Below are 24,592 nucleotides of genomic sequence, written 5' to 3'. Positions count from 1 at the left end.
AAGAAGGCGGCAAAACTAATGAGTGGAGGCTGAAGTGTATTGCCATTGGCAACCCGGTTCACCTGAAATGTAACGCCTGTGACTATTACACCAACAGCGTGGATAAATTGCGCTTGCACACTACCAATCACAGGCACGAGGCAGCCCTGAAACTCTACAAGGTAAGTCTGTGACAGCAGCCCCAGCCAGCACCAAGTAGGCGGGGAAATTAACCCTTTCAGTGCTCATCAGACAGGACTTTGATTAGTTAGCGGAGTAAGTGTTTATTGAACATGCATATGGTCAAACAAAAACTGCAGGTTAGTCAGGGAGGAGTGCTCCAGATGAATCCTGTTGAGTCGCCTGGGGGTCATTTAGGAGGCACTTTCTGCAAACACAGGGTCCATAAGTTGTTTTTTTAAAAAGTTCTCTTGTAATAAATGACTAAAGGTGCTTTACATCTCCAATAAACTTTTCAGACTTTGTCCATGACATTTTGATCAGAAGCTGGACAGAGATTATGGAAAATTATGTTTTTCCCATACCATGCACAGGGAAAGGAAATCACTTTCTGGCATATGTATTTGTTTGCAACCATAATGTATCACAGCCAAGTTATTTTACATTGGTATTTTCAGTAAGCACATGCAATATGCCACATTATTACAAAGGATATTCAAAAGTAAGCACTGTCATCCTTTTGTCTGCCCTTCTTTTCCAAACCAGTAATGATTTTTCACAAACATGAAAGGGTGTGGTGTAGATAAATATGTTAGTAGAATGGCAACTATATTTTTATCTTTACTGGAAAAAACTATGTGGATATAATGAATATGTGGGAGTGATGAATACCATTTATTACACAACTTGTCATGACTTTTTCCAAACCCTAATTATGGGGTAACTTATTTTCTGCAGTGTGTTTACTGGATTGGCTTGATTGTCTTGGTTCATGTACAAAATATAACACATTCATTTCCAAGATGAATAACTTTGTAACTTATTAAAAACTTCTTTTGTCTAGGGGATATAAAAATTCAGGAAATATTGCAAACCATTAGTCACTGTAACAAGCTCTAAATATGATTAGAAAATCCATTTTGCAAGTGTTATCTATTGATTTATACTAGAAATCTGTGATAACTAAACTATCAGGAGTCATCTGTTGATTACAGCAACTATGCTGGTTTTCTAATCGTGTTGAAGACCTGTACATAGAGAACAAATATGGAAAAGTCTCAGCAGAACTCTAGTTTAAGCAAAAAATAACGTTTTTCTGGTGTTCAGCCATGTTCAAATGATTGGTCTGAGCTAACACATGCTGCACAGGCAGTAACATAGATTTTCATTTTATAACCTGGTAATTGTAACCTTGGTGCATCTGCTGTGAGTAAAAATGGCAGTAACACAAGTTTTGGCCTATTATACTGTCCCACAGTGCTGGCTGCTCTGCTAATGTAATAATGTATTTCATTTAAATTGCATTTTTCCTTAATTCTATAGGGTGACTTTTTTTGCTGTTTTTTTTTAAGATCTAAAATCATTAAAAAAATGTTATGAAAAGTACAAGAAGAGCAGACAGTCTAGTGACACAGCCTGCCTCAGCAGGAAAACTCCCTTTGGAGGTTCCTGCTCCTTGTCATCTGTGGAGCCATTCCTTGCTTCCTCCACACTATGCAGCCACACTCTTAAGTCAGGTTTAAAAAAAAAAAATAACAAAACCAAAACTGAACACATTTTTGATCCCCATCTGTTTTTTTTGGAGTGTTAACCTGCATTATTTCAATTATTTGTTCTATAATGCCACCATTCAAAGAAATGCTACTGCAAACAGTGCCACAGACAGGAATGATAGAGTGGGAGAAGGGAAGGCAGAAGGCTTTTCTTCAGATGGCTTCACTGTCAAAGCTTCTGAGACTGTTGAAAATAAGATTCCAGCTGCTTATTTTTTTAATAAAAATTATAGTCACAAGGTACATAAACTGTCTACTCAAAACAGTACTATCTCTTCACTCACTCAACCTGATCCCTAGAGAAACCTTCATCAAATATATTTGGATTTCCAGCCTATGGATATTCCTACGAAATATTTGATGTGGGATCCTGGTTTGTCAGATGGAGCAGTTCAGCAGCATCTATGTAGTGCAGCTATCATACACAGCGAGGGACCATCTCTAGTTTTTGGAGCTCAGTCTTTGAATCAGTTAAGGACATCCCAGTGGAAGCAGAATCCATAAACTCCCACATACCCTCTAGGCTTCATGGCCTGAGGAGGGCAGTTGAAAGTGTGTGGCTGTTAACCACAGGGTTCCAACTCTCCTGATGCATGTATTTGTAAAGGACTTGTCTCTAGGATTGCTAGTGAGTATCTCAGCTTTTTAAAAAGTTTCTGTCCCTCGTGACTTCTTAGAGAATCTTGGAAATTTGAACCCCACTAGGTTTAATGACTCTCAGAAGGCAGATAGCATATTCACACACATACACTATTTTTATAATAAATTTCATTTGAAGGTTAATTTGAAGGAGAGTGATGTCTCATTTGAAATACAAGTTGGAGAATTAGTGTTATTTTTTTAAGATTTGGGGTTGGCATGAAGTGCTACAATGTGTCCCAAATGACCACGTGTCCCAAATGTTCTAGATGCGTATGCTCTATAATAGAATTTAATGCCCGTGTACATCATCCAGAAAACTTTACTCTTAAGTGTACATTCAGGCCTCAAGATGGAAACAAATGTAGTTTTGAAAGTCTATTATCTGCTAGCAGACTTGATAATTTTGTCAGGTCTTTGTGAAGCCGTTGACACCAAGAGAGTTGTAAACTTTTTTCTCTTGATAAACTTTTTAGAGCACCTAAGGAAAAAAAGAACATTAATTTATATGAATAATAGATATATGCCTTGGGAGTAATATTGAATATTCATGAAATGTGTTTATATTCAAGCAGCTCCTCTTTTTTAAAATTAGGGTGCTGTGAATATGGTTTGGCAATAAAAAGTTTAATACTAAAACCATATGAAAGCACAGAAAAAGAATCTGTGACTTTGTTCCTTTGCTTTGTCAAGTACCCCAAAGTTTTTCTTCAGTCATTTATATTTATTTAAATGTTATTGTTTTGTGAGTTTTCTTTTTATAAATGTTGCCATAACAGCTTGATTTTCCTCCCTGTCCTTAACTATTGATGGAATAAAAGGATGTCTTTTCATAGTCGTAGCTTTTAAAGCAACCATGAACATCAGAGCTTCTCTTCTGAAGCTGTATAATTTTAGGCAGTACGGAAATGGCACTTTTAGAGTTAGATTCTAAATGTAGCAAAGTGGAACCTTTAGCTGTTTTCTAAGTTATTTAAAGAAGAAATGGCCTGGTTGTTCCTTACAGAAGTGCAGTATTCAAATGATGTTGGTAATGTGGCTTCTAAGAACCAGAACAAAGACAGCCTTACCCTGAGTGAACTCAGCTTGGCCTAAATGAATTTCCCAAAGACTTACTTTTGGAATTGTGGAGCTCGATATTAGCAAATCAAACCACAGAAGAGTTGCAAGTTCTTGGCATCATCCATCAAGAAGCATTCAGTGACTCCACAAGTAAACAGAGAAAGCTTCTATAGCAACAGAGTGCATTTCCATTCTGCAGGAGGAAGCATTCAGCTTCTGCAAATTTGGGAAGCTGAGGCAGGACAGTGATCTGTCTCTGTGGATGTAAAATACATATGACTGGAGCTGCTCTTAAGGCAGCCATTTTGTAGCTTGGTCAAATAGCTTTTGATTCAGGGAACTGCATATATCATGTCCTATGCTCATAAAATAGTTTCCAAATATTTTTATTAATAAATAAATAAGTACCGGATAGCCTTTTTGTAAAGCAAACTGGAATGGCTGAAAATAAAATTTACTTAACCAAGCAACTGAATGACGTGATCAATTTCTAATCACAAATAAATATTTGAAGATAGTTTATCAAAAATGTTATTTGGTTAGCTGATAATACCTTCAATAGACATTGCTTTTATACTGTATATTTACTGCAGTTTACATTGTGTATGCAACTATTTAAGAGCTCAAGGAAAGTGAGAGACAGCAGTTAGCAGACTAATACTCAGCTGTGCTAGAACTACCTTGGTCTTCCTTTTATTGACAAAATATTGATCCACAACATTATTTAATGCTATGATTTTTAAATTTTGGTAGATCACTTTACCTCCCATGTTCTCAAGTGACAAAGATATTACCCAAAAGGAGTGACCTGATTTTAGTTTAAGGAGGTTAAAGGTTAAAGGTTAGCTCAAAAGCATCATCTGCCTAGCTGCTTAACTTTAAACTGATCAATTTAATGAAAAATCTGTTTTGCAGATGGTGTTGTAATGTCTTTGGCAGGATTTAGGCAGCTTTAACATTAGACGTATGCTAGTAAAAATTATTTCTTTATTTGACCAGAACAACACCTTTTCTTTTATGTTTTAAGGTAAAAGGCATGTGGGATATGCTATTCTGGCAAAGGACCCAGAAGCAGAAAGTGTTGATGGTCTTTCCATATGGGCTCAAAACCAGAATACCCCTATGTCTATTGCTAATGATGACTGAAGAAACAAACAAAGCTGTATTCATTTTTTTTTACCATAATGTTTTACTTTGAACCCATAAAAAATCATTTCAGTCAGACCTGTCCTTGGAAAAGGCTTGTCTTCTTTGCCTCAGGTGGAATGCAGCAGCATTAACTTTTTTAACCTGGCAGAGCACACCAATTGTCTCTTTCAGACCTTGTATTTGTAGATCAGAAGTATTCTTTCCCTTGCTCACAAACGAAGCAGTAATTGTGTTACTTAGCTGTAGATACTATAAATAAGAAAGCAAATTAGTCAATCCAAGTGGTAAGTTTTATCTGATGGAGGTTGTCTGAATAAACAAAGAATTAGATCCTTGGGAGTGTAAAGCAGAACTTTGTGTTTATGTCTTGTGAGAATCAAGCCCTCACAGTTTTTGCCAAGATAATTAAGTTTCAGCACAAGCATGTCTTTCTGTTTTCAGATGTATGCAATTCAATAGGAATTTCTTGGGCTGCTAATGCAATACTATTATATGTTAACTTTGTAATTAGCTGCGACTCTACCCCTTTGCCGAAATGCGTTGTAATATTACACACACAAGAATAGTTTGCATGTAAGCACTTATGAAAGTGGTGCCCTTTGTTTCATATTGACCTTCCGACTTTTTTGAAAGAGACTTTACAATGAGCCTTTGTTTTGTCCGCAGATGATCATCAACAGCTTTCTGAAGAGCCCAATAAAATGAGAGAATCACAAATGTATAACATCACATATTGAAAGGGTGTAAGAACAAATGGGGCTTTTGCTGTATTTTATAGGATGGATTTATAATCTGTTCGTGGGTAATTTAGGGCCAAGAATTTTCATGGTCAGCTGCTTGGTCCTGCTAGCTAGCATCCTCTGCAGGAAGGGCAAAATACCGTGCAGCACTTGCTCTTCAGCTGGGGCTCTGCGTTGCTCTTTAAAGCATGGTGTCCACTTCTCTGCTGGTTCAAAGTCAAAAGATTAATCAGACCAGCTTTTTTTTCTGCATCTGTCATCAGCAAAGCAGAATAGTCTGTCTGGATTCCATAATGCTGTTTGCATATTTGGATTTTAAATCAGCCAGGAGTATTGAATGCTTTGCTCATCTTTATCACGTGCAGGAGGCACAAGTGGGATTTAGTCCTTAGGTAACTTTTAGTGTAACAGTTCCCCAAGGAATACTGCTTGGTTTTTTCTCATTATCCTTGTTCTGGATGAAAGCATCGTTGTTAGGAATTAACAACTGAGGGAGGTGTGAAGTATAAGCACATGGGGACAAATGGACTAACAGCCCAAATCACTTTGTTTACTTTACTCTGTTTGGCATGAAATGTTGGTACTTTATCAGCTTGGAATTCTTTTCAGTTCAATTGTCCTGCACTAACTCTAATATAAAATAAAATATCCTACAAATATGCCAATCCTATTATTTAACTGTCATTGCCCCAGTATGATGGTAAAAGAGGTCAGGAGATTGTGCAGCATTGATTTGCATAAAAATCATTGTGGAAAAGAAATTGGAATATGTCTGAACACCTGAGGAGCCAAACCAAGCTTTGCTTGATCTTATTCTTTTTGTTTGTTTAGGAGAAAACTGTTTTCAGTGATAAACAAAAGTTATTCAAATTTGTTCCTCAGCACAAGCCTCATATAGAGGATAGAAGATATTTCAAATTTTTAAGTCCTTTGAGATTTATGTTCACTTAAGGTTTTAAATGTTTTATGAAATTTAATTTCCACTGCAAGTCTTAGTTACTGTAATTCACATTACGCAGTTGTGCTTACATGTATAAAGAGAAACCAGTGTTCAAAGAGCACACTGTCTAGTCACAGCTATACATACATTGTGTAGTCATAGCTACAAATAATGTATATACCTCCTGTATTACTTGTACACTATAGACAAGAATATTTATTTTAAAAAATATAAAAAAACCCCAAACTAACAAAAAATAATGAATTTTGGCTGGTAAAATAGCAATTTCAAAACTATCCCTCTTAATGATAAATTTAAAATAAAACAGTAGAGAAAACAATTTCACATTCTATTTTATGTACGTTTAATTTGATATTCATATGTCTCTCAGAGTGTCTTACATAATGGTCCTTGTTAAAAAGTGCTGTATTTTGTATTCAGCTTATGGTACACTGCTGAAACAGGGAGGTGTTCTCAAGTCATAGTTTAAAGAATCCTCATGTTCTTCCATTGAAATGCTGTCCAGAACTCAGTCTGTGTGCTGTTCTGGGTAAGGGTATGTGAGCTGCTCTTGGAAAGGAGGCTGGACCAGACCACTTGCAGTGTGCAGCCTACCCAGTGGAGCCCGAGTGAGCAGGTCCTCTTGCAGAGCAGGAAAAGTGAGCCAGGAGAGCCAAAGCAGCAGAAAGAGGATCAGCCTCATTTATTCAGTATGCTCAACACACAAAATGGCTGTATAACAGCTATGTTTTGTGCCTGGAGTTCTTTCATTCTGACACTGAGAGAAATATGTAATTATTTCTGACTGAGATTCAAAGCAGAGATGCAGTGTATAGTGTATGTAAGAGTATTATGTCAGTGTGAGTGCATATGTATGTGTGCATTAATAGATTGCAGCTATGGATTTAGCAGCCACTCCCTCACAGCCTTGCAACATAGATTTTCTTGTTACCCTTAGGAGATTTTAGCTGATATTATGCAACTCGCTACAGGTGTCTTTTCTAAAATTGTAATTAGTTTGCCAGACTCTCCCAGGTGAGATTTTTCTCTACGCTCTTTTCCACATATTTAAAAATGAGCAGTAAAAAAAAGTAAAAAAGACTGATGCATGACAGGAAAGTTATATTTTGACATGGATACATGTAATTCAGCTTTGTTATTGTTTCTGCTAAGTAAATTAGAAGACTTTTTCCCACAGTCTATGCATTTGTTGGTAAATCCACATGAAATTCCAGAATTGTGATTTTATAGGAGAGTTAATGGGAGCAAAATCCAACGGACCTCGTGCGTACAGGACAGATTTGAGCTTTTTGATGTACAAGTTTTGGGACTGTATTGCCTCTAGATATGTCTCTATGGCTAGAAAGGCAAATTAATTTTCTGCATTTCTTCTTTTTTCCTCCTTTGGGGTACTACTGGTGCAGAAAAGGATAAGAAAGGATAGTGAAGACGCTGGTGTGAAATACTAAGTAATGCAATTTCTGTTGGTTTCAGCAAGGATCGTGTGGAATGTAGAGATGTATTTTCTTGGATAAACTTCCATGTGTATGTTTGTGGATTACTTATAATACAGTACAACAGGAAATAGGTATTAATTATGTTAAATGTGACTAGGGTTGTAATAATTTTTGAACCTGATGGTCTACCTGTTAGACTGGTGTACTTAATACAGGCAGATAGTGCAGAATGATGGTCACACAACCTCATGCTGGTACATAAAAAAAGTGAAGCTTTGCTGAGAACTTAAAGACCTTTGCTTTGTAGATAGCCATGAAGGAGGCTCTCATAGAAATTACCCCCCTGGTCTGCAGCAGAAGATGCAAACCCTTCAGTACTGCATCAGACAGATACACAGCGTATTGTGCACCATAGCCTCGGGAGACACTGTATGTTCTACTCTACCAGTGGGAAGGAAGGCATTAAAATAATCCTTAGCTTTTAAAGGCAGGGGGTATTGAAGAAAACAAAAATTGAGCAAAGGTAGTCCTTAAATGATGAAGTGTGCATATTCCCATGCCTTGGGCATCCTACTGCAGTATCAGTTACAATAACAGAAAAAAATGGTTTTGTCATATGCAAGTAGGATGAGCAATACTCCTTGGTTATATGCATGAATAGGAAACATATTGGTAATGGGAGCTATGAATAGGAACATACTAGCCTCATTCCAAGAGTGGATGTTTGACCACCAGGGTTGCCTAACAAAAAATGTGATTTTTTTTTTCTATTTAAAATTGATGTCCTAGAGTATTAATCAAACCATGCTGTTCACATGATTCACATGTAAAATACATGATGGTATAACTACTGGTTTGTTGCTGGATTATGTGCAGGAAGCGTAGCATATAGGGACAGTATTCAGTGTTCTGCCCAAAGAGCCTATTATTTGTAGTCCCTGTTCTCCCTTGTAAACTCTCTCAAAAATCAAGAGCACTTCCTTCCACTGCACCTGGAGGAAGGAACCACAGAGCCACCTTTACCCATAAAGACAGCAGAGAATCTGCTGTTCTGGGATAGTTTGTACCCCAGCCTTTAACAGAAAACCAGATTACCCTTAGAGAAGATTCATGATGACCCTTTTAAAACAAAGGCCCACAGTGGAAACTCTTCTTTCCAGAACTTTATCAAGCAATTTCAAAGGTCTACATCTCTTGATTTAAAAGTTGTTTAGCAGCTATAGAATTTTTCCATTGGCATCCAAAGCTTGTGTTGGGACCTATAGCAATTCTTGGGTGGGGGAGGTCAGTTTTCTCTAAATGACTTTACTAAAAAGGAAGATGTTTTCCATGGAAAATCCTAAAATGTTGAAAGTGGCTCAAGTATCATAATAGCTATGATTGATATTATCCTTATCCTAAATTCAAAACTCTGAGTCCTAATGGTAAAGGAGAAGGAAGGGCACTTCTTATTCACATAATCATAGGATCAGAATGTCTGGTGTTGGAAGGGTCTCATAAGGATTACTGTATCAAACTTCCTCCTCACAAGACTACCTAAAACTATATGACTAAGAGTGTCATCCAGATGCTCCTTGAACTCTGACAGGATTGGTGCTGTGACCACTTCCCTGAGAAACTTGTTCCCAGTGACCAACCATTCTCTCGGTAAAGAACCTTTCCCTGTTGTCTAAGCTGAATTTCCCCTGATGTAGTTTCATACCATTCAAACAAAAACGTTCCTATTTTCTACGTAACCTAGACAAAAACTTGCTCTATGGGAAATAGATTGAGGAAAAAAATACTAACATTCTCTAATTGAATAAACACTTTGTGAATGACCAGAAACTTGATATTTTTACAACTAGAACAATGAAACAAAGTCTAAGGAGGATCTTGGTATTATTGTTCTTTGTGTGCTAGTGATGAGAGCATGGAAAAAAGCTTGCTTTGCTACTGAAATTAGGCAGCTTTAATATCTAGATGTTACTATTTTGGAAACACCCTTTGGCATTTGCAGATATGTAAGCAGCTAATGAATGACTGGAAATTAGGAAGAATAAAGCTGGTGGAAAAAAATGAGTCCAAACTGCAAGTGTTTCTGAAAACCTTATGTCCTTATTTGTTCAGGAACTTCTGTGACTCAAAATCTTGACCCAGGAGGAAGCTGGAATCCTGGGATGTGTCAGGACAGGATCTTCTGAAGTCAGCTCTCAGATGACAAGGATCATAGGCCACAGAAAATAGTTTAGGACTAATTTTACCAAATTTCTGACCTAGAGTTTGGGCAGATTTGAAAGCACTGCTGTATTGTTAGTCCGCTGTGTCTAACCCTGTTGCAGATGCATCTCAGTAATAGGAGTTGTACCTAGGCTGTGGATATCCTTTGTCACTTTTTGATTTACTAAGGTAGTCTTATAGGTCATGATGAATTGGCTATGTCAATGTGCTCTGTCTCTCTGTTCCTGTCTCCACTGGTGTGTTTTGTAGTGTGTCAGGCTTCAACAATATCTTCACAACACTTGAATTTCTGTGACTTTTAGAACTCAAGGAATGAAAATCTATGTAGCTAGTCATTAGGACTGCTTACAGGTATTTTTGAGAAAGAGCAAATCCTTTCTCAGACACTCTGTAGTCACTTTGACTTTTTTTTTTCCTTTTGAGTTGTTTTCTTTTTTTATTTCTTGAAAAACAAAAATAGGTTTGTGGGATCATCTCTGACTCAACATGTTACATGTAGGTCCTGGATCCAAGAAGTCTTGCTAGGATATTTCTTTTCTTTTATTTCATGAGTTTTTCACTGAGCAGCTCCAGTTATGTGGCCTCAGCTACCTCAAAATCATCAAACAGATGATATGATTTACCCAAAGCATTTTGGGGCACACAAAGTACAAGAGCTATGCTGGTTTTGAAGAGTTCTGTGTAAGTAACAGTTTTTATGACAAGGAAGAGTTGAGCTGGTAATCAATAAAAGGAGACTCAGAAATCTTATGCTACAGAGAGCCTGTATCCCAGTTCACTCAGCTTTTGTGGTCTCCAGATACAAAGGTTTTATGCCTCATGTGTCCCCAACAGGAACTAAACAAATGTCTTTCCTTTACTTCTAGTAGTTGCTTGTCCTAATAGATTTAGAAGGTAAGGTCAATACTGTCTGTACTGGGAAACAGAGCATGGCTTTGGAAAAAAAGAAACCAAAAAACAATGTGTTTCTAACCAAGCAGAGATGAGTGAGAGGTTGGCCTGTAGTACATCTGACAGTCTAAATGGACCTCGCAGAATTATAATTAAGCATAACAAGTTCTTCACATATGTCTGTCCTTCTGTCTGCATATATTTATTTTGGACTTAGTAGAGTGTCTGTAGTTGGGAAGGATGAATTCAAGTGTTGGGAAGAGTTAGAGGTGGAGCCTGAAGTTGTTCATGCTCACAAGAGCTCAGAGGGACAGTTATCCCACAGCAGTTTTAGGAAGGAAGTCGCAGTTGTTTGAGGCTGGGTTTCTTGCACAGGAGCTGCAGTGGTAACAAAAGGGCAGGTGTGTGCTTGTGCACTTCCCAGAAGCATAAATAGGATTTAAAGCTATATGTCTCCATACATACCCCAGGTCATCTTCTATAATGCTGTACAAAGATCTATGTATGTTAGCCTCTGCTGTAATAAAGGTTGGATTTCCATTTTTCTTCTAATTTCCTTCTCCCAGTTACTTATAATTTTCTTATAAACACTTTTAGGGCTGAAATTATCAGGATTTGGTTTGGGTGTAAAGAAAATTTCTTTCTTCTTTGGAGCTCTTTCTGAGTCACTTAATCATGAGATATCTTTCCAGCCTGTCGTAATGAAAAATACTCCATTGCAAATAAAGTTAGTTAAGTACATTTCTTGCAGTGGCTGTCCATAACAGAAGAGAATGTTATTTTAAAAGCAACAACACATTAATAGGCCAAGTATGCAATCATTGTCCTATCACAGCAAATTATACCATTAGTCCACCTTATCTAATCTCTTTGCTACAGACTGCCTAACAACAATTGCTTCCCAGAGCAAAGCAGGCCAAAAAAAATTCATGGGCAAATATAGAATAATGTTTCTTATACAGGAAAATTCTTGTTCTTTTCATATATCCTCTCTTCTTTGCAATGAATTAACATCACACAAATTCAAGTAAATATTCCCCCCCCGAAGTTGTCTTTGGGTAGTCTTATACAAACATCAAATCAGTTTATAAAGTGAGTTTCTGGCTCAATCACATGCAGTGGGAAGGAGTTCCACAGGTTAATTTAACCTGCATAGAAGTATTTTTTTCTGTCATTAATTTATTAAGTTTTGTTTGTTTTTATTTCCCTGGTAATAGAATGAAAAAGATAATGTGTCTTACTTGCTTTACGATCTTTTACATAACTTTTATAACTTCACAATAATTTTGTGATTATGGTCTTTCTATCATGCCTCTCTTTTATTTACACAAAAAATTTCCATCCATTCAGTCTTGCTTTTAGTGGAAGTTTTTCCACATTTCTGCTAATCCCATCACTGATCTCTGAACTCTTTTTACCGCTGTTAAATTTTTCTGGAGATACACAGATATTTCAGAACTGAACACACTGTTCTCAGTGGAACTGTATGATCTTACTGTCCCATGCCTGGTGCATCCAAAAATATATTCTGCTTTAAACAAATCCTATTGCAGCCTGTGCTGGAAATATGTTGCCTTTCATTACATGCTTCTTCCCACGCCCCCCCTTCAAACTGATGCTGAAGTGTCCTAGAGTAGCTACATTTAGCTTAAGACACCAGTAACATGTTTGATTGGTTCAAAGTTGGTTTTAATGTACAATTTTTTGGATTTATCTGTCAATACTGAGTTTCTTGTGCATTCTCAGCTAACTTTAAAAGTATCTGGCATTTCTCACAGTTCTTTGGCCAGTCCTCACTGTCATGAATCCATTTATGACTTCTGCAGGATGAGTCCTAGTTTGCAGTTAGAAGACACAGAGGTAACTTTTGTTCTCTTAATGACCTGTTAATTCGTCTAGCTTGTTTTCTGTCTCTGTCAGTTTTTAATCTATGAGGTTTTTTGCCCCTCTGGTAAGTGTCTAGATTATGTGGTTAGGCTGCTTCTGCATAGCCAGCTGAGTGGGAAAAAACTCCAGCTCTGGATTAACTCATGGAGTAATTAAATTCCTCCTAATATTAGGAGAGTGAGAGAAAGAAGCATCTCCTTGTGCCCATGTCACATTGCCTGCTTCTTCAGATAGCTGCTTCTCGTTGCTTTCCCACATGTATTGCCATACCTAGTGGCTTGAGGTGCAAATGTCTGTAGGCAGTTAACTATTTGCTGAGCTGAAGAACAGAAATAGCTAATTAACCATCTATCTGCAAATGTTTACCCCAGATATTTATTTGCTGATGCAAAATAGAAGATGCTCTTTCTGCATGTGGGCTAGAAGGCTGAGGAATAACTGCAGTTGACTCTTTGTAGTGTGCTCTTTTCATACTGCTCAGTGCTAACTTTAATGTATTATTGATTGTTATTAAGGTATACCATGAATACAGATGGAATGTCTGTTGTGGTTGAACTCATACTGTGGGAACTATGTTGACTCTTAGATTGTTCTGGCCTTCATGCTGTTTGACATTAAAACCTTTCACATTAGAAGAGAAAGAAATATATAGTAACTATCTTACCCTGTATGTAATGTGAAGTAATGTGAAAATATGATGCCAAATTCCCTCCCCACCAAATCGGCACAAAATTTGAAATGAAATACTAATTTCAGAGCGAGCCAGGAAGTTCAAATTCCCTATGTGACTGTAGATAAACACTAGTTCAGGACAGTCAATACCTGAATTAAAATTAGCTGTGCTACCTGCCAGTAGAAAGTGCTAAAAGTGGAGAGGTTAGGGTCTGATTTTCTAGAATACTGAGTCCTAGTGGCTCCTCCTGGCAGCATCTGTTTAGCATCCCAGGATCCAAGGTGATGCTCATGGGTGCCTGGCACTTCTGTGCTGACTGCCAGCCTCCATCCTTGCACAGCTGTCTTGGCTGGATGTATTGGCTAGTTTGAAATACACAAAAATTGCATCAGAGGATCAATTACTGCTGAAATGTCACTACTGAACCCTGTAATACTGCTAATTAGTTAAAGCTAAAGAGGCACTTATCTTGGCAGCAGTTCACTGAATATTTTTTTCACAAAATTAGATTTGAAATGCTTTACATTCTTCCCCCTCCCCTTTTTGGAGAAATTAAAGTATATAAATGTTGAGGATTTTTTTTTTTTTTCATTTTTTAACTTCCTATGCCCCCAAAGAACTACTTCTGAATGTTTCTCACTCTGTCCAGCAACTTCCATCTTAGAATAGCTAGCTTTTGTTTGGAACTCTTAAAGAGGCTATTAGTCATTGGAGAAAACTCGAAACGAGGAAGCGTATGACAAACACACAGTCACAGGACAGCCCTCTCTAATTCTGGCTCAGCTCCCTTTCTGCCAATAATGGGGCAGAAAGAGGAGCTGGAGATCTGCTGCGAGTTCCCTGCCTGGGGGAGGGCAGAGTTATTCTGCTTGTATGGGGGAGTCCCTGGCTGGCAGGGAGGCAGCTGTGTGTGCCCTGTCCTTCAGGGCACACCACCAGGACAGTGTCAGCAGAAGGACCAGGAAGGGCAGTAGCTGGAGCACATGGAAGTGTATCTGATGGGAGTGAAACCCCTGCTGCACAGGGAGACCCACAGAGCTCCCAGGCACAGCCAGCTCAGGGGGATGCTGGTGACTGCAGAAAACTTTTTATCTGCTACAGAAACGCCGTGGCTGCTGTCACAAGCTGTAGGGTCTGACTCCAGTCCTGTGTTTTGATCCCCTGCTCAGATAGGTTTCATTTTTCTTGTGCTCACCTTGCAGGGAGCCTTCCTGGGCTGTGTCAGTGTGTTCTGGGCTTGATGAGCTACCACAGTTCTTTCCCAGCAGCAGTTGTTCTTTTTCAGTGCTAAAACATTCACGAGGCTCTCATTCACACATCCCATCCCCCAGCTTTTCACCCAGCATTTAGTTTTTGGTGAGGATTATTTCCTCACCACAAAGATAAGACTCTCAGCTGCCAATGGCATGAGCAGAGTCTGTGAAGTTTCTTTAGTATGAGACAGGTCATATTGTTAAGCAAAAGTCTAAATATTTGCAGAGATTCAGGAAAAATACAGAGATTTTACTAGTTTTTATCCTCTGCAGAATTTGTTTGAAGCTTTAAAAACATTGTTTGTTTCCTATTAAAACTGTGACGAGAGGAAAGAGATAGGAAGCATGTAGGCCAAATCCACCTCTGTTGCAGTATTGCTGATCTTAGTAGTATTACTCCAAGGGTAGAGAAGTTTTCCAAAATGACTGTGTTTCTTAACTCTGTCAATTGACTGGGACATGGCTCTCCTGTGGTTTGACTGCTGTGGTTTGTCACTACTGTGAGAAATTATCCAGTTCAAAAAGTCCTGTTATTTGGGTAATTTCTTGCTGAAATTGATGGTTACTGTTCCTGTTTTTCTCCCAAAGTTTATTTCTAGGGCTTTCCCATTTGTTTCTGGTGCTTCAGATAAAAGGCTAGTCACAAAGGCAGAGTCAGAGAGACTGCTCTGCAATGAGGATGTGTAAAAGAGGAGAGGATGTGAATTTGGGACTGTTTTCCCTCTCATGGAAAACAGTTTGCCTGTTTGATACAGAGTGTGAGTTGATGCAATGAAATTCACCTCCTAAATACCTTTAACAGATCAAACCAGGTTACTGGGTATTGATAACCATGACATACTTTGTGGGTACATATACACACTAGGAAATCTCATTTATAGCCCATTTCTATTCCTAAATTATTCCACATTTGTGAGCATTTTTAAAGCAGCTACTATTTAAAACCAGAAAGCCTCCACCCTAAAAGGCCCCAACCTGTCAGAAACATTTCCTCTCTTGCCTGAAGCTTGGAATTTCCCTCCAAAATGCCAGCTCCCTCAGGAGTGTGCATAGTGTCATCCTTGCCCTTGTGGCTTACTCTTTGCAACCTCAGTTGCACACACAGCCATTTTTTACCACCTCACCACTTTCTTCTTCCTTTTCTACTAACATCTCTATGTGTCTGTTTTTCACAGTGACATTTGCACCTAGATCTCTGCAGCACTTAGCCCAATTTCACTCTTGCCAAGCCCTAGACCCCTTTGTATTTTTCTGCTTCTCTGCCAATAACTTTCTTTTCCACTTTCTCTTGTGTATGAATGTGAGTGTTTATGTACATTGTCAGATATTAATTTCTGTTTATCTGGGATGATGGGGATAAAAAATGTATTGTCTTGAGCTTGAGTTGGCTGTATTGTTTCAAGAAATAGAGAGAAAAAAAAGGTATGCTGGATATCCTACAAGAAGCTATCACACATTTTGAACCTGCTGCATATTTTGCATCAGGAAAAATATGTTAGAAATTTGTAGGGTGCTCTCTAACTCTATCAATTACTCTTTTTTCTCATATGGCTGCATGTACTGAGCCAATCCCCAGAAATATTAAAGGGGAAAAACACTGCTGTAACTTTGTGACTAATATATTTTAGAAACGTCTTACATTTTTCCTGTAATAGCTTTTCCATACATAGTAGCATTTCAGTTCGATGGTCTGACTTCTCAAAGCCTATCAGAGCTAAAAAAAAGTGCCAGCACTCTGTTGAAAAGCTGGAAACTTCCCACCTCCAATGCTATGAAGCTCCTTTTTCAGACTCAAAGATCATAAAATGAACACATCATTGGTAAAAGGCCCATCCTGGGTGTTGCCCCAATGTAATCTGAAAGGAAATTTTTTTGTTTGAAAGCAAAGGAAAAGTCTTGGTGGTGGTTTGTAGCAAAACCAAACTAGTAACAGCTGATTTAAGCTAACTGGGCTGGGAGTATTAACAATAATTACTTGAAGACAACTTTAGGTCCAAGACAATAATTTTGGAGACAATTTTAGGTTTTGTTTCAAGCTCGGAGATTTTGTTGACACCATCATCCAGGACTCATTTGAGACTTCTCTGAAGACCATGCTCCTTTCACATGACAGGTGTAGAAGTGTGTCTTGAGCAGTCAGAGTGGCCTTTGTGAAGAATGCTAGACCTATGCTGGGTTCATAGTGACAATATAAAGTCTTCCATGTGGCATCAATAAATCTGGGATAAAACACATGACATATAATAGTTCCAGACCCAGTCTTTCATTCTTCTTTAGGTATAACCACTGGGGCCACATATAAATAATTACCTGGCTACATAAAGGGGTCAAACCAAGGCATTGATATTCACAGTACATATCCTGATGGGAGTGTGTTGTTGTTTTGGTAGGGTTAATTTTTGTCCCAACTGCAGCAAATGGTAAATTTTCCACTGAACTTGATGGAACTAAGATTTCACACATGACACAAATCTGTGCTATATAAAGCTTTGTATAAATACATCTGTATATAATATATATCACAAGCATGTACAAGTGTGTTTCTGTATATTTTAGCCAATTACATAAACTGAGTTTAAACTCTCTACTATGCAGATTCCTAGAATGAGCAAACTAAAAAATCTAGATAGAGGTAAAATACATAGAGAATGTAATGGGAATATGTTTTTCACAGTTGTAATTTTGAGAGGTTTTGTTCCCTTTATCAGTTGCCTTTCTCTACTATAAAATCACGTGGGATCTTTTTTCCAGTTTCATCAATTTACAGCTGCAAATGTTTTACATTAAAAAAACTGTGTAAAACAGACTAAAAATTGTGAAGTATAAGAACAGATAATCTGGAGACTTAAGTGCTTTGGGCAAACTTCTCTTGCCAGCTTTCAGAGATACAGAGGGAGACTGTATTTGAAACCCCTCATCAGAGCAAAATGAACATTTTAGTGTTCTTGGACATAACATCAGGCTTACATTCTCCCTGACTGACATCCCGTACATATTGTATAATTGCCAGCCTGCTTCTCCAAGTGCCTTGAAGATTACATTTTTTTAATGTCCCAATATTAATAACCAGATGTGATCTTCTTCCTGCCCAGGGGTCAAGCTAGCTGGCCAGGTCAGGCTGTTTGTCTGTGTGCACAGACTGTGAAGTCTATTCAGAATGACAGGTATGGGGGGGGTAGGCGGGCAGGGTGTTAACCTCAAGACCACCAAAAGGGAGTTCTCCCTGCTGGGAACAAAGACCAGCAGGAGCTTCAGCCTTTTTCAGTACTCCTGGGATTTTAACCAAGTGAACAAAAGATGATGCACAGCTGAAGAAATGCTCTTCACAGCTGATACATAATTTAAGATGTTCAGTTACAAACAACCGGATATGTATTTGTGATTTCATTTGAGCACAGTCCAATTATCTGCAGTCAGTTAATATTTTTGTATGAGTAGTTTCTGTGTGCTGCTTTATATGCTCAGAAGAGGCTCAATTGCCAGAGTTCGAATACACGCTAGCCTTGAAAACAGCCCTAGTACTTAAAGAAATAGCATTAAAACACCAGAAGTTGCATTGGGGTGTTTTGTACCTTCTAGTTAATGTTTGCCAGTCTATGTATAGATTATTTTATAATATGATATAGTTTCATTAAACATGTATTATAAAAACATTTACTCTTCACTCTCTTTTTTTGTTAGGTAAAAAAAAAAAAATAAAAAGAAGAAGCTATTTGTTTCCTAATTGATTTTCTACGTTAGTTGTTCAGTGAATAGATAAGTAGTGCCTGTGATATTTGATTACAGAGCAAGGCACCCATTTAACCTTCCGTTCTTTCCTGGCCAGGATTTCAAATACAATACAACGTACCTCCCTTAGGCTCAGTAGGATTAGACTGCTAGCAGTAATCCCTGATGCTATGAAATAGACCTGATAGAACTTCAACTCACTTGTTTAGGATTATGCTCATGAATTTCAGTCATCTAGTTGTGTTAACCCTTTGGGAACTTGTGTTTTTTATGCTGCTATAAATAATAAAACATTAGAACAAACAATGGTAGATGCATATCAAAACTTATCTAAGTGTTTTAAAGAATTCACTTTTGCTTGATCCAAGTATGAAATACACATTGAAATGAATTTAACTCTTATAGCATAAATCCTCAAAGTTTATTTTAATTCTAATGTTCAAGTGCCTTTTGCAGTTCAACAGTGTCTTTAAACAGGTTGGTCTCAATTTGTGCATTGCTTTCTAAAAATTGTTTTAATAAATTTTAGTTCTCAAGATTGCATTGAAAGGGCAGATGAGGGATATCTGCTAAGTACAGAGCATCAGTGCAGAATCTCCCAGTATAATGACTTGAATACAAGCATGGTCCTGTGGTAAAGGGGAGGAGTAGTGATACCTGAGCTATCATTTCCAGGCTTTTTTGATTATAAAAACAATGGGCAATATTGACTTATGATGACTTATGCCCTGAGCTAAAAACAGAGTAAGAGTGCCAGAGCATTTCTGATGGGCCATGAGACTGTTGGTGTGCAAAAGCATTGTAATCACTCCAGATTTGGACTACTCTTTTGAACTAGTGACTTCTATTTAAATGCTGATCAAATCACTACAGGGAATAACTCTATACGAGCAATAAGAAGGAACAGATTTCTTCCTTTCATTTTCAGGATCCTAAAACCAACCAATGAAATAAATATTGTTTCCTATTACCAGTCTCTTAAACTGTTGAACCGAGGCTCATTAAATATTTATGTGCACAACTAATTGTACTGATTATTGAAATGAATATATGTATATGTTTTAGAATATTTCATGTCAATTACAAGGAAAAATCGTGGAGAGTTTGACTTGGGAACTCTAACCTATTCTCTTAGCAGAAGATAGAGTCAAATTAGGACTGACTGAATATGCATATTAAGGCATCAATTAGTGAAACTACTGCCACTTCAATACACCTGCATGTGGAATTGCTATATTTAAAGGCAAGATGACAGCAGAATCAGTGCTACTAGCTGCACTTGATGACAGAGGCATCAGGGCAGTTCTTTACCCTTTAGACACTATTAAAGCATGCCTATTATTGTAGATCTGTTGGATACTCTTGATACATCTGATGATAAAGTGGTATTGATGAATAGCTGAAGGCCATGAGAGCAATAAATGAAGTTACTCTTGAGTGATTCCATTCTTTTTTTGCAGGAGGACTTGGGAGTGGGGGTAGTTTGGGGTGGTTGTTCATCAGCCCAGTGGTTCACTCATGTGCTCCCACGTGGAGTATTGCTGAGTTCTAGTCTGTCACCCTTCTTGATTAACATATGCCCAAGGCCATTACGGGAGAATCATCTATGCTTGAGGTGTGGGTGTCTCCATGATGCAGATGATTCTTGTCTCCACAGCAATATCATTAGATTTGGATGGCAAAATCAATTGCTTTACTCCATATCTTGCCAGCCTTGGGGTTGAACTGAGGTTCTGCTGGTGGCATGCACAGGTGGTAGGAATGACCAAGGCAGCACCATGTAGCTGTCCCACACTCATAGGCTGTGCTGATCCTGCATTTGGCTCCTGAGGTGACCCAAGGAGTGAACAGCATCCCTTGGTAATTTCTGTGTAAATATATATATATATGGCTAATTGTTAAATGGATAGATGTTGCTTCACTTTCAAATTGCCCTCTCTCAAGTTTTTTTTTTGTCTTAGAAATATCTTCCAAAAACTGCACCCAGTCCTGCTGCTGCTGAAACCTGGAGTCAGTTGCAATATTTAATACATTTAAACTTTTGTGCTTTGTTGGTTAGTTTTGGTTTGACACCTAGTATATTTCTGTTCCCTGATTGATTGCAAATGTACCATTAGAAATGGGCTGTTTCATGAATGCTAAGTTTACACATTCAGAATGTGTTTTCCCTGGATATTCTGCAGTATGTGTTTAAACATAGCTGTTTCTGAAACAAATTCCTTGCTTAGGTCAGCAGATTCAGTATGGAGAAATTCATGGAAAGCAAACAGCCAAGAGGTGGGGCATGGAAGGAACTAATTCAAGAATTTCAGATGAATATAGCCAGTATTTTCCATCTCTCCATCTGATGCTTTAATTCTAAATGCTGAACTTGCAGAACTTAGTGGCCTAAAGGTTGCCACCTTCAGATTTGCTGAGAAAAGAGAGGTAAACCTGTAAAGTTTGATGAGATTTGAGCTGCCAGGAATATAGCTGTCTGTCCATTAGCCAGTTTTTCTGACAGCAAGTATTTTGCAGATGCAAATTCAGATCTGTTCCAACTCTCTCAACTTGTCTCTAGTTGCAGTTTCACTCTATTTCGACCTATAAAGACTGAAATGAGCGAGACTCCATGTCTCTCTGAAAAACCTCACTAAATGTCCATAATTCAGATCAGCTAACAGTGCCCTAGGCTAAATCTCAAAAGTTAATGAAAGCTTGTATTTTTAGAGAGTGGTTGGCAAATGAAGAATCTGCTTTCTCATTTTCTTGATCAAAAATTTCAATTTTCGATCATTTCACCAATTATCAAGTTGCACTTGTCCTTCAGTGTCTTACAGGGTAAAGGTAATGCAGGGTGTCCGTGTTGGGAAAGTTTGTTCTTAGATGAAAATAAATTTTGATGGCTTGGGTAACACTGCTATTTATTAATGTGCATTTACTTAGCAAAGCAAAAAAGGTTGTGTGTGTGTGAAGGGAATCTTATTAAGTCTAAATAAATAGACTGTAGAAACCGTGTAATACTTTACACTTCTGTAAAGCCTTTATTCAGAGGATTTCAAAATGTTTTAACAGTGTTAATTAAATTCAGTGCTCCTTCATTCTGTGTTAGCCTAAGTGCATGTAGGGCCATCTTCATGTACATACTGGTAGAATGAGAGAAAGCTGGTGTTTAACTGTGTGCAGCAGCGTTGCCCTGCAAGTATTTTCAAGGCAGGTGAAAAAAAAGGAAAAAAAAAGCCATGTTCAAGTGAAACTGCACAGGGAATTGCCTGTAGGTAGGCAAAACATAATTACAAGTTGAAATTTGGCCAAGACATTTGTCTTAACGCTCTTCCTCCTTTGAAAAAAAATGTGCCACGTACTTAATAACTTTATTAAGTACAAGCAGTTGTGAAATCTGTTCTTTGTTTCAACCAAAAGGAAACATTTCCTAACAGGATGGTGCTGTTAAACACCAAGCTAGGGCACTGAGTCATTACTAATTTAGACAGAGAGCACCATCAATGAATTACCAAAACTCTTTTTTGTAGCACTGCTGTTTTCCTTGGAGATCTCCCCTCTGAGTTCTGACCCTGCTTTAGCCTGCGAGATCTGAAGGGATCACAGCACAAGGTGGTATGGCTTAGGGCTGTATATAAAATGATGAAGGGGAGAGTGAAACCCAGCCATGTGCTCCCTTTACTTGACACTGTAGTAGGAGAGGGAGGTGGCTTTCAGTGAAACTCAGAGCTACTCTTTTTTTCTGGCATCAGAATAAATAGTAAATAATCAGCCTGTGAAATTCACTGCTGCAGTGGGGGGTTATCCGGATAAACAGTTTATCAGGATTTTTAAGAAGGATAAGGGCATGAACATTAATGATGTTTCTGATTATGTGGGCTAAAACAAAAAGATGCAAGAACGTTTAGTTCTCTATTATTATTGTTAAAGTCAGGATATAAACAGACTGTCTTCCAGGGTCAGGCAAGGATCCCTTGTCACACTGCACATTCATTTAGGCTCTCTAAGGGCTTGTATTTGTACCCTGCTTTTTTGTGGATCTGACATTAGCTGTTCATACAGAGAGCATGTCGGAACACCTGGGCCAAGGGCATGATTCATGGTTTTGCTCCCCCATCTCTCTGTCTCCCTCAGTGACTGTTCTCAGACGACGACATCAGACTTCAAAAATGTATACGAGAACTGAGTGTTTCAAATGTAAATAAGATGCCTTTCTGTTCCCAATTTTAGTCTCACTAAGGAAAGGTACTACTCCAACAGTAAACAACTGAATCTGCATGTCTGGGTTGTTTTGTTTTTCTTTGTCAGCTTATCACTCAGCGTGGGAGAGGAGTGTCTGTGTCATAATTAGTGTTTCATTTATTTAATTTGGAAGTACAAACAATAGACAGAAAGGGCCATTTGACAACTAATTAATTTGTTTCTGCTCAAAGAGCGTGACAAAAAGTTTGCCTTCAGATGAGCATTCATAGATTGTGGATTTGCATTTGAGTAATAATTCATCAGCATCACTCCATAGATAATTTGATATCCTCAGTACAGCATGTAAAGGTGCAGGCTTTGAATATATTTTTTTAAATTTAGATGACTATTGGAAACTCTTGGATCATCCTAAAACTAGTTATGATCCAGTACCACACAAGATCTCCCCGTGTTTCTAGAAAGCACAATTTTATTCCACCTCTTGGTGGAATCTGCAGCCTGGCTCCTGTGACAGCTAGTTCTACAGAACCCACGTGGCACCATGTGAGATAGGGCTTGGCTCAGGTTACTGTTTTTCACTGCAGTTTTGCAGGCATCACGGTAACATGTTAACTCTGTGTGCTAGCTGTTATTAATTGTTCTGTACACGCTGCTCCAAGCAAGGATTAGGAAGACAAACTCCAGTGTTGTGAACGTTATGAGCAGAATAAACAATCCAGGCCTACGGAGGCAGTGTGCAGATAGCTGCATGTCTGGATCTTGACACAGCAACTCTCCAGCCATGGCCAGTCAGTCTGTGTGTGGAGCCCAGGTCTTAAAGGGAAGAGGGGAAGCAGAAGTAGCATAGGGCACTGCAGGAATTTGCCCCCATACAGCGCTGGGAGATGGCAGGGCATGCACTCCGACTCTGCTAGGAGGCACCAGTGTTTTCTGTAATACAGAGTGTGAGAGAGCAGAAGATTTGAATGGCAGTAGAGGGATCAGTCTTCTTTCGGGAGAGGTGATGAGAGATGTTGTTGAGCACGGTGTTTTTCACGTTTCCCTGTTTTCTCTTTCCCTGCAGAGTATTAATAATGTATTGGAGAATTCACAGACTTTAGTGTGTCAGTGGGACTGGAAGAAAAACTGTAAGAGAGGAAGGTTTTGCTTGACCCAGAAGAAGACGAGAGCTTCTTCTGGTAGAAAGAAAGAAAATACATTGATTATTTGAGGAAAGACCTCAAAGGGAAAATTGAGATCTAATTTTTTCCAGGTATCCAGGCTATGATGGTAAGAACTGCAGAGGGAAAAACATTACCCCAAACAATGCAGAGCCTGGAAGGTAGACCGATGTGGAAGTCAGTCAAAGGCTTTAAAATAAAAGCTTCTTCAAATAAAGTCCAAGTAGCAAGAGAAACAAGACTAGTGCAATGTGAAAATGAGAATGAAGCAGTTTTATTAATACTGTTCAGTGAATGAACTAGTATTTAGTAGGTTTTTAACATCTCTTCCTCACATATCTCTGCAAAGAACTGTAGTTAGTAATACTGGTATTACAAGTTAGTAATTGTAATTATTAATTGTAATAATATTGTAATGTAATCACTGTAATGCACCTTTTAAAATCGAATATCCTAGTAGAGGAATCAGATTTTTCTTTGTTATTTCTAGTCTTAGCCAGAGGTGTGTAGAAGGGGGAGGGGATAAGGATTATTTTAATCCCCAAATCAGACATGGGTATGTGAGTGGGCACTGGCATGCAGACCAGCTAAATCTATTATTTTGAAGCAATGTATAGGAGCTCCAAGTATGGACAATGATAAATAACATTGACCTAAAACAGGAATGATTTTAAGCCACCTTCACTTATCCAGCTTCATGGAGGTCTGGAAATAGAAGTTGATTTTCCTTTGCATCATCCTGTATATACAGGTCATTACAGGATTTAATACACTTAGAAGTGAGATGCCCATTCTCTTAGTCATTTTTTTCCCTTTGTCTTATACATTGTCACAATAGCCTAGAATAAATTGAAAATAAACATATAAATGACATTAAAACCAGAACATAAAATAG

At 38.2% G+C, this 24,592-nt stretch overlaps 1 protein-coding gene across 2 annotated transcripts in view; it reads left to right on the top strand.

Moving 5' to 3' along the window:
- Window positions 1–24,592, top strand: part of ZFHX4 (zinc finger homeobox 4) — a 151,826-nt gene that overhangs the window by 30,230 nt on the left and 97,004 nt on the right. For both annotated transcript variants that reach the window (XM_063392221.1, XM_063392214.1), the window contains exon 3: window positions 1–161. This exon is cut by the window's left edge. In XM_063392221.1, coding sequence (XP_063248291.1) covers window positions 1–161 — 161 coding nt within the window. The remainder of the gene's footprint in view (window positions 162–24,592) is intronic.

The sequence above is a fragment of the Prinia subflava genome, chromosome 1, assembly GCF_021018805.1.
Source record: "Prinia subflava isolate CZ2003 ecotype Zambia chromosome 1, Cam_Psub_1.2, whole genome shotgun sequence".
Lineage (NCBI taxonomy): Eukaryota > Metazoa > Chordata > Aves > Passeriformes > Cisticolidae > Prinia > Prinia subflava.
Note: the sequence above shows the minus strand (reverse complement) of the source record. Positions and strands in the feature narration are given on the sequence as shown.